We start from the raw sequence: 16,989 nt of genomic DNA, 5'->3' as shown, positions 1-16,989 counted from the left end.
ATATATATATATATATATATATATATATATATATATATATATATATATATATATATATATATAATCCAGTGCATCGAAACAGACAATACTGGTTAGATTGCGGTTTGTGTTGGGGAATTGGAGAAGTGCGAGAAAAAACGTTTTAGAGTTTTCGCAACAATAACCTTCAAGTTCAATTTTTATTACAATCGTCTTTTTCGCCAATAAACCTTATGCAATTTTAAAGAGAAGCCTTATCAATTATGCCACATATTAAGAAAATAACCAGCCACTTCTTCTGTCCGCCCTTACGGCCTTCTAGGCACTACTTAAACCCACCGCAGAAAGGAGTGCCCGGGGGATTTATTGATGCCTCTTCAAGCGTTTGTTGCGCCATGTGGACGCTAATAAGTAAGCCCACTTCTCTCATTTTCACATACATCACTGCTGACGGTGTGTTGCGAAAAGATTGAATTATTTTCAATGTTTGTAACTTTTTATGGTTAATCCAACATCATTGACGTCATTATAAAGTGGTGCAAGTTACTAAAATGTTAGTTCTTTAAATAAGACAAGGGTGGATTTGTCTTTAGTGTCCGTTTAGCTTCCCAAACCATGCAGGTTAAGAGGCGGTGCAGCGCAATATAGCCGACAACACTCTTTGCCACCTTCGATGCCGGGCTTGGTGCCACGTCAGCGAACAAGAAATGCTGGCTGTATCCTTAAAAAAAACATCTAAAAACAACTTCCACGTAAAGCGTTCGCAGGCATGCCCAGACGCACACACAACCGGGCATTCCATCCGCTTGTTAAGAGGAGATATTTCAGTAGTAGACACAGCAGTACGAAACCCTTTAGTGCCAATATGGGAACCTGCATGTCTGTTTCCTGGGTAGTGGCACACCTATGCATTCGAAAAAAAAAACACTCTTTCGAATTTTGTAATGACTGTCGAAATTTTCTTTTGGCACATGTCTTCTGCATTGGCACATTTCATTGGCACATTGATCTTTTGAATTGGCCGATTGTTCAATTTAGTAACTACTATCCGCGGCCACGTTCGCCCTCTTTTCCCATCTGGTGGCATGGGTTTCGCCTCGCTTGCATAAAGCCAATGCCCTAACCAGTAAAAACACCTGGTTGCTATAGTAAGACCAAATGTGCGTCGCTTTCTTCCGGTGTTCGGATTATGTTGCAACCAGCCACAATTTCAGCACTTTTTAGTGCTTTAGGCTGACACATTCAGAACTTGAGCCTTCGCCAGTGCGCCGTGGTGTAATCTTGTGGCCGTATTGCCTCTGCACATTTCAAGTGAGGGAAGGGCAAAGCTCGTCGTTCAACCGCCCCGCAGTCTGCACCTAGAGTGCGACATTTCTTTCTCACGGGCTTGCACCCTGCTTGCACGACCAGAAAAACCACACCACTGCGATATCAGTCCACACTCTTTTTCTAAAGTTGCGAATAAGAATAGAACATTTATGGCATTTTTTTTCATTTTAAGGGGAAAAGTTGGCGAGAGACTGCAAAATTGATGGTGTGTGGAAGGGGAAACCCCGGAATAGAATTTACAACCTGTTATCAACAACGAAAGTCGAACCGTTGCCGTAAACAGATAACGGTTATTGTTTTTCTGCTTTGGGCCACTTGGGTTTACCTCGCTAAAAAAAGAACTCTTGGAGCCCAGTTCCGCCAAATGTAACGGTTCAGCTCCGGCAGTATAGTCGCTTCCCGTTTGCAGAAACCACTGCGGGTGGTGTAAACCCCGTGCACTGGGCAGCCCTAGCGACGCCAGTAGTGACGGTTGATTCACTGGCGCTCCTTATGTGCAGCATTGCCATCACTGAGGGTGAATCTGGATGTACTGGCACCTTACCAACAGCGTAAACGCTGGTGCTAGAAGCACGGGCACACACTGATTTCAGTGAAGTCGGTTTCACTAGCAACGCCACCCAAAGATCTGGAGGGTACCAAGTCACGCACCGCGTCCGCACACGTGGGTGCCCCTATCGGATCAACTCACTGTACGCAACGATGCCGTCACCAATATTTGAAGACTTTTAAATGCTCTCATGCGTTTGAAGATATGCTTTTAAAAAACAGAAACAAAAAAGTAACTGCCAAACTGGTGTTTTCCCACCACATCGTGTCAGCTCCCAGGACCCTGATGAGACTGCAACATCTTGTGCAATTCTTATGTTTCCATCACACATAAAGGATCCTTTCTCCACCAGGATAGGTTTTGCGGGTGTTAAAGAGGTTTTGAGGGTGTTAAAGTTCAGAGCTTTGATCTAATTGCGAACAGAGATAGCGCGTTCGCAGATTCTTAATAGGAAACGCGCATTACGATTGCACCGCCCCACGCCTGCTGATGTTAGAACTTTTATTACGTGTCAAATCAATAGCGCGATACATGCTGTCGACGGTGCATACCAAAGTGCATATGAAGAAATAGTACATAATGTAACTTAAACACACGTGCATATTTATTGTCGACCGTGTCAACTGAACTGGTCGGCCGACCGGCATGCCGACTGGTTGTCGCGAAAAGAACAAGAAACAAAACCTGCAATGACAACGTGCGTGCCGTAATGAATGCGGGTCTATCTGGCTAGGTTATAGAGCGTAATAAATTTCTTGCAAACCATGAAGCCCAAACAACTCCACTAAAGCGCCAATTCGACCCGTATTTTGGCTTATCCCACTTCAGCCATGCGCCTGAGTAAGTGCGCTTCCCCGGAGCTGCAATTCGCGTATGTGTTAGCCACCTTCAGGCTTGTAGAAAATATAAGCTCAGGTAAGCGGAAACGAAGATTTTTTAGCGCGAAGTGTAAAAGCAAAGTAAGAAAAGTAAAAGGACCCCAGTACGAAGTCGCAAACTGGCACAAATTTGCGATCGCTTTTCCTGCAGCCGGGGGAAGGCAGTTGCTGCTGTTCAGGTATTTTGGGTCTTTGAGGAACCTTGCTAAGCAAGCGTTATTCAAGAAAGGTCCAGTTAGCAGCCACGAATTCGTTATAGCAGACAGTGATGCAAGGCTTGAAAGCGGAGCGCCCATACAGTATAAAAGTATTTTGACAAATTGTTGCCTTTTCACCGTATGTAAATGGTTTCGGGCGTCGCGAGCGTCAACTCAAAGTACCGAGTTGAAATCTGGGCAGATATTTCATTTGAGAGCGACGCTCTGTAGAAAATCGTACTTTCGCGGGTCGGCACTTAAAAATACAACGAAATTGCCGAGCGTGCCAATATGAGCGCACACACGTGAGCGCGGGCCTCGGGGCCACCGCCCGGAAGTTAAAAACCCCCCAAAAATACCTACCGCTACTGTGTGCGTGCCTCGCGACGACCGCCGAACGTCTCGTGCACACATTTGTTAAGCCAAGCATACTCCCCAAGGGCATTGGTCAAGATTTTGCCGACCGCACGGCAGGTAAAAAACCGAGGCATTGCGAAACCCTCATGTGTGCGTGCCTCGCGCCGAACGCCCAGTGTTCCCGGTGCACCTTTGACAAGCCAAGCAAACCCATTCTGGAAGATTGGCCAAGTTTATCCAAAAAACTCTAGCATTAGCCGTAATCATGGCAATACTTGCTCGGAACGAGAAATTCACGTCATAGCGTTCACCCCTCCGAGGTTATGTCCAATGACGATCACTTCCAAAACAATGACAGAAGCTCACACTTAGAGCAACAATGATGAAGTAAAGTCGTTGCGGGAGCGAACAAGAAGCAAATCGGCTGCAATCGTGGACTTAAACATTCGTGATGGTTGTGAAGGTTGCGTACAGCTTCGCGTTCTTTAAGTCTTACACGTTTGTGTGAGCTTTCTTCGTTCTTTTGTTTGAGGTTTCAAAGTGGCATGGTTTGCGCAGATTATTGGGGATTTCATTTTGCGTGATTTTGAGCGGAACAACCTTGTTAGAGAAAAATGTATTTCGAAGCAGCGAGCTGCTTGTTACAATCACAGCAGTGATTTCTACAGAAGAATGCATGCCCAAGAGACAGCCATTCGTAGGCACGGTACCAGTAAAAATTAAGGGTTACGGTTACCTAAACCATAAAAGTACCCCTGTTACAGTCACCGAGCTGCAAAAAATAACTCGTTGCAGTCACGGTGAAAAAGTAATGTCTTTAACATTTGTTTACGGTATAAAACTAAGTAACACATCAAAAATCAAATAATATGCTTTATTTAATTCAAACGTAACAAGATATGCGTGTTGTTAAAATTGCACGCGGTAAACGCCTAAACGAAAGGACCCTAAGGGGAACACACGCAAGCGAAACAGTACCAATCGTTGGGCGCCACATTTTGTCTCGTCAACGTACCTTTGAGGAGGCAGTTCACTTTTCGCATGGAAATACTTTCCTACATTGACCACCACAGCGGGGCGACAACGCCGCCAGCAAGAACAGCTGACCAAACACCCTTATCGTGTCCCTCCTGTACCACCACGTGTACCAGCTTATGGCAGGCCTATATATATATCTAATCTGGATGTTTTACACCCAAACAAAAGAAATCAGCCGGCATCGATGAAGCAGAGTCATGTTTTTGGCCCGAACTGCCGTGGGCACAAGCTTCCTTTCCCCGCTTCGGTATGAGTGCCTCATTCTCATTGGGCTCCTCTGCAGTCGTTACAAGTGTAGTCCAGCTGCCTCTCGGGGAGCCCTGACTTGCCCGTTTCCTTTTTTTTTCGCGTTCCGCTCCAGACGAAGGAAAAGTGCTGAGAAAAAAAAACCCTTAGACCAACCTCAGAGTGTGTTCTACTGCAGGGAAGGTAATATTATTAGTGACCTGCTGTCATAAACAACGAGGGAAGTGTATTTTTATGAGTACTGTTCAAATGTGGTTTAATATTATGCTTTCGGTTCACTTTTCAATTGATTTAAAGTGCTATGTGTACGTGGCCCAGTCTAATCTATGGTTACTGAATGATGGGCTGAATGGTCGACCAAATATGCTTTGTCGTGCCTTGAGGCGGAAACCAGAATGCTTGCCAGTGTGGAGGGTGAAGGCAGGGGGTAACAGGCTAGAGGATTAGAGGGAGAGGGCATGTATTGAAACCTAACACGCCCACAGTAATGGTAAAAAACCATGGGATGTCGAAAACACTGAAATTTGCAATGAATTCTTACGCGGTGAGCATTTACCAACCCGAAAGTCACAACAAAACACATACACAGAAAACACATTCAAGTGACGTGACAGGAAGAAAACAGACCGTGTATGTAGGGGCGTGCTTTACACAGTGCTATTTCTAAGCAATCCGTACACAGTTTCCAAGAAGTAGCTCAAAATAAAAGCTAAAACGTACCCAAGGAACACATTCAAGAGATGCAACAACAACAAAAACAAAAAGAGGGGTAGGGGTAAAGGTACGCACAGCCATTTATAAGCACACTGTACGCAGTTGCCAACAAAACGAGCACAGCAACACCTCGGAAGAACACGTACACAAAACTTAAATTTAAAAACAAAAATTGGCTCCAATATACACTGTGAAGGTGGTTAAACGACACCCACGACGACACCCACAACGCGTACGCATACAGCGTTTCTTAAGTTCACCCATGTGGCTCTACAACGAGTCAAGCCAGAGACTGCCAGCCGTCACGTGGGATTTGCGGGGGTGGTATCCCGAACACAGCAGCGTCGGCTGAAAGAAAATGGGTGGACCGTCTTTCGTGGTTAGGAGGAGGGCCACGCGGGGCTATGGCATCGCCTCTCCAACTGCCTCCACCTCACTCTTGTTTCATGTGTCACCTCCAAAAAGCGCCGTACCCCTCCCCAGACGCTGACTCTAAACCACCGTCTTTCCCCCCGTGTCCACATGTTGGCTTAGATTCGTCGTGTGGTATACGGGGGATAAGTACACTAACCAATGCTCACGTTGGGCGCAGTGTGTTACAATGTTGTGATTTATTTTGTAAGGGAGTTGTCATAATTCAAATTGATCATGAAGTAGCCTGTGACAGAGTGTGCAACGATATATTGGTTTGCATTCTGAAACATGTAACTGTTGCTGAGGTTGTGATGAATGGAGTACGTAAGGCGTACTGTTAATGCTCCACAACATTGTCAGCAAAAGTGTCACAAAAAGTACAGCCATTTTGTCTTCAGTCAGCTAGGGATGCCCTGCATCCCCTCTCTTATTATGTATTTTTAGGACCCTTTCGCTTTAAAATATTTCATTAAACTGAGTAGCGCGGCCTTCACATGAAACTGCTTAATGCTTACTGCTTGCATTCGCTGACGACGTGGCTGTTTTCTGTGAAGACTAGGCAAGTGTTAGCATTGCGATAACGCTACGCAACGATTTTCGCCATGTGAAGAATAGTTCTCTGGTCGTTTCCATGGGGAGTGGAAATGGCACCTTGTGTGTTTGAGAACGCGGTGTGGTCCCGCACGCCGGTGCACTCTCTAGGGTTACCTTTAGACCAGTACGAACAAAACGACGACTACGGGAAAGAGAAACAGCAAGGCTGTTTGTTGGTTTTTTAACCCATTGTTGGTTTTTTAACGTGCCACATTCTGCAATCATTTCCTTTTAACCAAACTTTGGTACGTGACACAAGCCCTTTATTATTCGACAGTTTATGTTCAGAGAATACATCGTGTGTTTGCTGTTTTCATATCGTCTTCTGTGTGGGGGCGCTGAAGTAGAACTAACCTTTATCAGCCGGTGAGGGAGGGTGGTGTTGGCCTATGTCACATTTATGTCCGGCATTTTTTCAACCGGATTTCGTTTTTACGAGACTAGCAAGAACCTATTATACGAACTTTTATGCAAGGAGCACTAGTTAGCGCATTACCCATGAGAGGACTCGTTTAAGTTTTTCTGTGCGGTTTTCCTTCCTCTACCTAGCAGCTGTGCCGAGGAAGACCCCTACCAATATTTTGAAGGAAATCCTGTTCCCGGCACCCCTGTATTGATCGTTAAAAAGTTGTGTTCCTGGTCGGACAATCTAATCTCGTGTAAAAAATTGGCTGGCCCAGCCACTGGGAAAACAATGTTTAGGTTACACACCAACCCCCACGCTGTTGAAACTTGAATGCAAAAAAAAAGTTTGTTGCGTTGTCAACAAATTGTACATTATATGGAAAGCCAGAAACAGTTGAGCATGTGTTCACAGATTGCTGGGACGCCATTTTTTTAATGTGTTGCAAATGACTTTAAAGAAAGACCTGCCGGTTTCACCTGATACGCACGATCATTATCTGTACAAAGTGATAGTAGTGTGCCGTACGATCTTGTTACAATTCTAGGCTTGCATCCATTTTGCAGCTAGAGGATGGAAAGCACCATGCAGATCTTTGATTGAATGATTGTGGGATTTAACGCGCCGACGTAACGCAGGCGACGAGGCGCGCCGTAGTGGATGGCTGTGGATCAATTCTGCCCCCCCCCTGGCGATCTTTAAAAAGAATAAAAAACGATACTAGTACAGTCCCTAAAACAACACCCAATGTACAAAAGTTCTACGTCACGTGCGGGGTTGAATCGGGATGGTGCGCTGGATATTCGTGCTGTCGTGGGCGACTAATGAGTGACACGGCGTTGTGGCGTGTGCGCTCACCGTTTCAGGGACGCCACAGCGTTACCGAAGATACTACGGCGTCGTTGGGCTTCGCGAAGGCCAGGAGAAAGATATTGGTTTGATGTTGAATTCCCTTAGACGTTTTCTTTAAGCTGAGAGCCCGCTGATCACCGTGTTTTTCCTGCGTGTGGACTGCCACATCTCTTCGGTGGCTCCGCTTCTTGGAGTTTAGAAAAATATTCACGCCTGGAGAAACTGGAGTTTTGGTTTTAGTGTCTCCTGCACATTTACGTCTAGGCCGAAACCCACCAAGAACCTCGTTCGTGCAGCCTTGGACTTTCCCGTACCTTCCGCTTACTCGCCGCTGTTTGTTTCTCTGCTTTTTTTGCACGGGCTATCCGCCGACAACACACGCGCACTTCATCTTGCTCACTTCTGTTGGTCCTCAAAGAGCGCCTACTCACATCCGGTTTGAAGTAGGCCCTAGATTCGAGATTCTTCCACAGAGATGGTTGGATAAGGCGGTGGCTACATTTGCCAAGCGTGGCGGTAGTGGGCTGGGATGTTGGTGAAGCTGGGGAAGAGCGTGGCGAGTGGCCTGTCAAAGATGCCCAAACACCTGGTCATGCACAAAATGCCCGCAAGCAAAGCTCGATGGCGTCAGCACCTGCTGCTTAATTTCTTAGAAGTGAGCGATGCACAACGTCTCAACACACCGTGCCTCTCTCGTCCCCCATCCCCGAGGAGTTGGAAGGCGTCTTCATCTACCCACGCCTGCATTGGCAGCGCAGCCTCACGATGCAGGCCACCATAGCCGCTGCTGGCGTCTTTATCAACTGATGAGTCCGCCCCACTATGATTTTATTTTTCTTGTATTTTTATACAAACGTTTTCCTAACCTCGTAGAGAGGATTCGCCATCGCACAGGTTTTCACCTTCACTTGATCCTAGCCGCACTGTACCCTTGTCAATGCATTGCGTGACTCGATGGATCGCACTCCGTCGAGAACTACGTCCGTATGCCGCCGCTGCCGCTGCCGCCGGCGCTTACGGCAAGCGCAAGATCTCTCCGTAGCTGGGTCCCCGTTAGACCACATGACGCGCCGCGAACATGTGACCTTGGCAATCAGAGCGACGCGGAGCCGTCTTTTATCGCCCGGAGAGCTACTCAACTGGAGAGGGGCCACGATATTATGATCGCAGCCATAGACAAAGCCAATCTTTGGACAAACAGCTAAATCAAAGGTTCACCAAGTGAAAACATGACTTAACCAGGATAAGACAAGCTGCCGCTTTGCCTATCCATGGTTAGCTGAGTAAAGCCGCAGCATTCTGTTTTTATTTACCCTTAATAAACGTTTTTTCCAACTTCCTAATTACATGTCTTTATGTGCGTGTATTTACATATCTTGATATTCCTAACACTATTCAGCAGTAACTGTTCAGAAGAGACAACTGTTGTTTAATCCAAAAACTCCCACCTCCCCTCGCCGGAACCCCTGTGTAGATGTGACACATAGGCGGAGCGGCGAAGGGACCGCGTTTTATAGCGCGCATAACGTTGAGGGGACTGCGTAAGCCGGTCCCAGTCGATGACGACGTTGGCGTACTTGTAAAGCGGCGTGGACTCTAGATGTTTGAGCCAAGCGTGGATGTTGCTTCGCCGGAGAACGGCACACCGGTTATATGCGCAGCGCGCTCGAAGGAAAGGAAACCGCGGAAGAGAGGGTACTGCACATGCGCCGGCCCCAGCGCGTCTGCCGCGGCTATGATGCAACGTGCCGCGGCTATGGCGCAACACAATCCAACACAATCCACTTTAATCCAATCTAATCCAAATCCAACCCATTCAAATCCAAGCCAAGCCAAATCAATCCAATGCAATGCCCCTCGCGAGAGAGTGTTTGCTATCGGAGAGGAGAGGGGTAAGCCGCGGAGAGCGCAGCTGGCGCGGCGAGGAGAATGGAGGAGGGGCGGACAACACCGCCGCCGACGACGACGACGACGCCGGAGGGACAAGGCGAGTGAATCAGATGTTCTGCATCAAAAAAGCAAGTGTGGTGCCAGTGCATGCAGTCAGTGGAACGTGGCCGCACGGGTGGGTGGGGGCACGACGTCGTATTGTGAGTGCCTATTTGTGTTTATGGAAGTCACTGTCATGTGGTTCTGAATATAAGAAGTAATGACGGCTGGGCAGCCATTATATAGCGGACAAGGATAATTGAAGATTTGAAGACCGCAGCACATCAAGCACTTGATGTGAAGGCGTTGTTTCTGTGACAGCTTGTGTACTTCAAGAAGAGTTGACCACGCGCCGTATATCTTTGATTGGAGCACCTTGAGGGTGGATGCAGGGGTGAAGTAACGGTCATATAACGGTCAGGGGTGAAGAAGCGGTCATATAAGGTGGCTTCTTTTTTGCAGCAAAGCTTTACAACTGTAACCACCAATGGTTTTATCGCCATGGGGAAAAAACCATCTCCTCAGGAAAACCGCCAAAGCCTAAGACGCGTAGCACATGCTTCAGGACAATCCAGCATTCAGCATAAATTTCGTGAAAAGAAAAGGAGATAACGCGCATGAGAACCACATTATGGATGGTAAGGCGCCTGTTAACAATGGGATTCCCTCCCTCTGTTCCTGAATAAGATTATGTGTGAAGTTTTTCTTTGAAGGCTAGGCAGGACAAGCGTCAATAAATAAAGCACTGCTTGTCCATTGCGCTAAGAGCATTCTTCAGGGTATGCAGGACCCAGAATTTGGCGCCAGGGAAGCCGAGAGTGCTGTCAGTAGATGAGGTATTAAATGACCGCCACTGAGGCATGGAAGTCACCAATGGTTGTCTAGTTGTCTGTGATGAATGGCCACGCGAGTAACTGACCGCGCAATTGAATCAGAAAAAAAAACGACAGCGACGATGACAAGAAAGAGGAGCCGCGCATGGGGGTTCCCGGAAGCGCAAACGACGACGGCTGGAAGCCAAGCGGCGGAACTCGGCGCCGTTACGTGGAAACGACCCCATAGGACGCCTGGTCAGCGGGCCACCTTAAGCAAGACCGTCACTCTTGCCGAGTTCTTGAATACCCATAAATTAAAGGAACTCTTCAAACGAGACTAGTTTATGTATTACACGAAACCCAAACAAAGTGCACACAATCAACAGATGTCACCTAAACAACAATAGTGGGCTGCGAGGACGCGGCATAGGAAACGGAGAGTTCAAAGAGGCGCAAAGGTCCCGATCGGACAACGAAAGAAGAGAAAATAGTACGTGGTGGTTACGCGCACAGGTCGAACTCGCGTTGGAATGTCCATGCGAAGTGTCGTTACCGTGGTGGTCAAGCGCGCTCCCAACTCCCGTGGTCGAGTAGCGAACGCAGCTGTTTTGGGGTGCCGCTGTCTGTAAGCTATGTGCGGCGATGCGACGCGCCTTCTGAGAAGACCTCCTGGAGGTTGCAGTCGTAGAGGACCTTTTGGGGCACGGCACTGGTCAGCTGGCTCGACCACCGCGCATCCCAGTCACGCTCCACACGCCTTCTCTCACGGTTGGTGTTCTTCACGGGAACGCTTCTCTGATGCCAGCCGCTATCACTGGCAGCTTCTTATTGGCCAGTGGCCGGCGCGAGCTCGTGCTGTGGTCGTGAACGCTCGGCGCCGTAGCCACTGTCCATGGCCTTCGCGCCGCGTGCCTTGCGCCTTCCTGTTTGTCGTCATCTTCTTCAGGCGTTTGTTTTTGCTCTTGCGATTGATTGGCATGATACGTACCCCCACGTATGCATTTTTAGTTTAGAAATGTCTTCTCACAGTGCTACCACACACAGCTCATCATAACTTAGCAAAGCTCTGGGCGAAACACTCATAACATAGCCCACCAACATTTCATGAAGCTAACTGGGACAGAAACATACTTGAACGTCAGCTTGAGACAGCACGGTGGATTAGCCGCGACTGAGCACATCAACTCATTGCCTATGTTTACAAAGGGCATGCGACAACTGGGAAAACACGGACACGAAACAGTAGAGAAGGGGTGGCACAAAGTTTGTCGCGTTTTTTGCAGTGGCTACGGTGCCAGTCCATGCCTCTTCTATACACCTGTCTGGCATGGTTCTGGTTGGGTTCCCCCTAAACCTTTCCAGCTGTCATGATATATTTGCAGTCAAGGGAAGTGTGTGAACACCGTGCGGGCGAACCTTCTTCCCACCAGTCGATTCTTTGCGTGAACAGCTGAGTTTCGTCTTGGCTCTTTTCCCTGCCAGACCGGCATTTTCCTTGGTTCCCGTGTCTCGCAACTTCGGCCGACCGAAGTTTCTCCGTCGGAGCTAATGCGGCCCGTTCTTTCTGCTCAACACAATGACACTGTGGATTAAACCGTTGGGTGGTAGAACGTCCCTGTCGGTGATACGGGCATTCTCTGGTATAGAACTCTGCTTTTGGGACGGGGTGTTCTGCAGATGGGGTTTACGGTGAATAGTAACATTAGTAAGCCCACTATGAGTCAAGTACAAGGCCGCCACTGGCTTACTAAGTGAAATTCCTTTGTCGCCTGATCGAAGGCCTGTCTAATGTTTCGCATTTACATAATGGTCCCATGGTTCATTGGGATAATGTGCCTTATCAAATGGGGGCGCCAGTTGGTCAGCACTTAAAGCGCGGTAGTGAGGCAGCTTGTAAACGATCAAAGCATTTCCCACCCTTCTTAGATTGACCTGCCGCCTCTTGCATCGCCTCAAATTCAGCAAGCTGTAGATAAGCAGAGATGTTCGTTTTTCAATTTCTGCTCGCGCCTCTTTTGAATGTGCTATCTCTTTGAGGGCTTCTAACTCTATGGTTCCTTCCTCGCGCCAGCTTCTTTGATCCGCGAGCACCCACTCGGTTAGCTTTTCGCTGCTCACGCCTAAACGTTCCCCAAGTTTTATTTCGAATACATTCGAAATACTTTCGATGACACTAAGTTCTATTGCACAAAACTACTCAAAATACACACTAAAGATGCAGATACAGAAACAAAACGATGACAAAAGGTAAGCGTGGATAACCCTCGGCAAAATGTTAGAGTTCAAACCAAAGGAGAGAAAGTACGTGCTTGTCACTGTCAATTGTCCGCCACACCACACTCCCCGGGAGCAGAGTCATGGCGTGATATCTCGTTGCTGATAGTTGGGGAGCGGGCCCCGAGCTCCCGTCGCTGAAGAGCCAACGCAGCTCTATTGGAACGTGGCTTCCTTCTGCCGATGTCGACGAGACTACTTGCTTGCAGGAGAGGGCTTCAGTAGTTCCATTGGGAAGAACCTGTTGAGCCTGGCCCAGGTCAGGGCACGTGGTCGCCAGCATTTCGGTTCATCTACACCATTTTCTCTCTGTTCTTCACAACGGGATCACCTCTGCCACCGGCCGCATTCGTTGGCTGCTTCCCATTGGGTGGTGGCCAGTGCAAGATCGGGCTCTGGTCGTAAGCCCTCGGAGCCATAGCCGGTGCCGATGACCTTTGCGCCACGTGCCGTCCGTCTTCTTTGTTGTCCCCTTTATGTCTTGGGGCGTTAGTATTTTGTGTATACGATTTCTTCGCTTGGCCGGTGCCCTCCGCCCAGGCTCGGGAGCACATCTGAGCAGCGTCATCATGGCGCTGGTGCGCCGACTGTTGACGTTCCGTTCTTGCTGTTAAGTGCTGCCGTTCCTGGTTCACCATGCCCGTGCTCGACGCTTGCACAGACTACACACTTCGCCGCCGTCTGTCTACGCGTCCGGGCTTACTTGCTGATTGGGCATTGCTCTCGGACTTTTGGAACTGCCAGACTAACCTGTGTACCTTCGAAATGTTTGGTATGCTTTCCGTGCGAACCAAACCCGTCTTGTCTATAACGTCTCGTTGGATACTGCGCTCATGTCCTATGCTTGTCCTTCATCCTTTTAAAAACAATCTCCAACGTGTTAAACAGCGTTCACCTCTGCTGGCGTGGTCCATGGCCCATTCATAACAAAAGTTGTGAGCCTGCCAGGATCCCAGCCTTGACATCTGCCGATATGAGTTGAGGGCTGTGAGGACACGTCTCTGAAGACTATAATGAATGTGGAGAAGCTAGTGGTGATCAGGACGCAGCTAGGTTCATCAGGACTGTAACTTCGCCAGTCGATCGATACCCACCGGGCGCAGCAGCGTGCAGAGAGGGCAGCTGAGAGAGAAGCTGTCCTAGAAACTACAGAACGGGAAAATGAGGAACTACGAGAAGCTGCCGAGAGAAACATAGGAATCCTGGTGTTGAAGATTCGTCGTCAAGAAGGTTGCAAAACGCGACCACCGTTACTGCCGGGAGCGAAAACAACTCAAGTGTGTCCGTCGTGAATATCCAGAAGCTCCTACCCCTATTTGATGAAAGACGCGACTATCTACACGCGTACTTGCAGCGCTTCGGTCGCGTGGCGACTGGGAAGGGATGGCCGCAGGACAAATGGGCCGTCGGCATCCGTATGCGCTTGTTGGGGGAGCTCACCGTGATTGGTCACATGACTGCAGAGGAGTCGCTTGTGTACAACAAAGTCATGATAGAGTTACTTCAGCGGTTTAGATTTACGAAAATGGCCTACCAAGAAAAGTTTTGGAAAGTCCGGGCCGAAGACGGCGAGACGGGAAGGGAGTTTCTGGCGAGGCTCTCGAGCTACTTCGACCATTGTGCGGAAATGGCTAACATTTCCAAAACATACCGGGGTCTCCGCGATTAGGTAATCACGGGACAATTCTACTGTTGTTATCCCCCGAAACTTGTCGTCTTCTAAAGAAACGCGAGTGCGCTTTCCTGGATATCTTGGCAGACGTCACGGACCGTTTACTGAAGTTGCAAAACATTGTTAACCTAGGGAAAGCTCCAACTGACGCCCCGGACGTTACGAAGGCTGCAGCCAACACACCGGGAAAGGCAATACAGAAGTGCTGTTTAGGCGATCGTACTGGACAACGCCCGCAAGACTTTCGCACTGTGATCAAAGGGCATGAAAACGGCTCTAAATGTAAAAGCCAGTTCAAAGTTCCGGCAATTGTCGAAGCGGATCAGGAGACGAAGGCAAAGTGATCGCATGTGCCATTTACGAGCCTCCATGGACAGCCTCGAAATCCAAGTCCCACAGAGGCAAGATGTCTGACGCAACTGGAAGTGGTTCCAGTTCTAATGACACCAGCGGTAGAAATTCACCATTTCTGGTCAAGGGAAACCCAGTTGTTTTTGGACGAGTGTGGGAAAATGTGTCAGCGTGCTCCGAGACACTGGAAGCGACACTGCCATCGTCCGCCGTGATCTGGTCGACGACGACTGTTTCAGTGGCAAGACACTCGAGTTGTTCTTGACGAGTTCATTCAAGAACTACCGGAAGCTAAAATACAGGTGCACAACGCCGTATTTGGCGGGCGAGACCATCGCAGCCTGCTTGAGCCCTCCCAACTACGACGTGATTCTGCGAAACGTGCCAGGTGTCAGGTAACCTCAAATCCAAGATCATCACTGGAGGTATGCGAGCGCTGGCATCAGTGGAACGGGTAATAAAACCGTAGGGCCAAGACCATATTCGGAACCTTGCTACAGGATGTCCGCCGTTGCAGAAATTTAACCACTGCGGCCCAGACGTTTCAACGTGCCTTCGTCCTCATGCACTCGTTTCAACCGAGCTAGACGCCGCCAAGAGCAGCGCAAAGACCACACTGTCAGGTCTTGTTACCGAAAAGTTGGGAGGGAGTCACGCTCCGCATGAGGTCACCGCTACACTTTCCTCGAAAGCCAGGCCCTCTTATACAGAAAGTGTTAATCTGCAACGGGAAAGATTTTGAAGCAGAGTGTAGCGCCGAAGATTTCAGGGAGTCAATTCTTCGAGCCCCACGTGAGAGCTTCACACCTCGACACGCGGGTATTCGCAAAACTGCTCAACAAATTTTGGGGGAATTCCACTGGCCGGATTAGAAAAAAATGTTAACCGGTTTGTGCAATCATGTCACATGTGCAGCAGGAGAATGACCGACGTAAACGTTGCCGTTGCAAGTACGCTGAACGAGACGGTATATAGCAAGCAGTTGGCATCAACCCTTTCAGTAAAACTCTTGCGTCCGCTTCCGTACTCTATGCACGTGCAACAGAAGCAACACGCCATCGTACAACTGAATATATGATTGCATGCTGTGCGTGAGTGCGCTGTGACGGCGACTCATGGTCGTTACTGGTGGAATATTTGTTTGGTCCCCTAACAACTTTCTTAAGGTAAGGGTGGTGTGATTTATGGCCACGCGGGTAAATGGAGCCAGCGAAGGCGACAGCGACGATGAAAAAGAAGAGGAGCCGAGCATGGGGTTCCCGTAAGCTCATACATGGGTAGCCAGGTGGCGGAACGGGGCGCTGTTACGTGTAAACGACCCCGTTGGATGCCTAGCCCACGGGCCACCTTAAGTCAGACTATCGCTACCATCCGCCGAGGCTCGGGAGCACATCCGAGCACCGAGCACCAGAGGGAGCGAATATGACGGAGGCGTCCAAAACACTGCCGCACAACGGCACAAGTACAGGTGAATCTGGTGGAATGTCCGTGTCGCCAGCAACAAGCAACTTTGCGGCGGATTTCTCATAATGGTTTTCAAGTTCCGGAAACAGCTCTACTTCAGCGCAAGCGCAGTCAATGATGGTGTGATGGGGTGACAAGAAAACCCCATCCGAGAATGAGATTGTGAGAGAACGACAACAAGACGATGAGCTCGATGATTTAAACGACCACTTGGATTGTGGCTCGAGCAGTGCATGCGGCCTGCAGTTCCACATGTTGCGCTATAGCGGTGAAGAGAGTCACACCATATATAGGTGTCATCACCTTCCGTAGTGATCGGCCAAATGTTTCGTCAATAACAGAACCCGCAGCTCAAGTATCAACACGCGCCAGGGTAACAACACCATCCATGTACAATTCGAATAAATTAGGCGGCGAAGAAGGAGGATTGAGTTAGACTGTGGCGCAGTTTCTGCCTTCGGAACTGCGGCGTCTAGTTTTCCGTCCGACTAGTCGTAGGGCGACGGCGCATCGGAGAGAGTGAGTGGCGTCGTGGAGATTGCGAACGACGGCTGGCGGCGTCACGGTCATCGGATGGGACACGTGTCGTTGAAAAATGGGATGGCGCGTGTATCATGAGCGTTTAGGCCACATAGGGAAGCGACCACGATTAGTTGCGTGCACTTGTCATGGCACAACGGCAGTAGCCTGCCACACGTCCCGCAATCCCACACGAATAGAAGATGGGGCGATCATTGTGCATGCGCCAAGTATTTCCGAATGGAGACACCGGATACGGCGCGCCACGCGTGGACCCGACGGTTTGAACCATGGCAGTGGCTTGACTCCCAGGGCTTGCAGGAGTCGCAAGGTAGGGCCCCGGTACGGTTCGAGTAAACGTTCGAGTGGTGCCACGGTCTCGGCATAGGTGAAAGGCATATGTGGTACTGGGTC

At 49.0% G+C, this 16,989-nt stretch overlaps 1 protein-coding gene across 1 annotated transcript in view; it reads right to left on the bottom strand.

Moving 5' to 3' along the window:
• Positions 1-10,925: 10,925 nt before the first annotated feature.
• LOC144166814 (annexin A6-like) overlaps positions 10,926-16,989 on the bottom strand; it is a 149,282-nt gene continuing 143,218 nt past the window's right edge. Inside the window, exon 18 of the mRNA XM_077696304.1 lies at positions 10,926-11,072. Coding sequence (XP_077552430.1) covers positions 10,926-11,072 — 147 coding nt within the window. The remainder of the gene's footprint in view (positions 11,073-16,989) is intronic.

This window comes from Haemaphysalis longicornis, unplaced genomic scaffold (genome assembly GCF_048455015.1).
Source record: "Haemaphysalis longicornis isolate Haplotype H1 unplaced genomic scaffold, Haemaphysalis longicornis Haplotype H1 scaffold_19, whole genome shotgun sequence".
Taxonomy (NCBI): Eukaryota; Metazoa; Arthropoda; class Arachnida; order Ixodida; family Ixodidae; genus Haemaphysalis; species Haemaphysalis longicornis.
The sequence above is the reverse complement of the archived record's forward strand: the minus strand, read 5'-3'. Positions and strand labels throughout refer to the sequence as shown.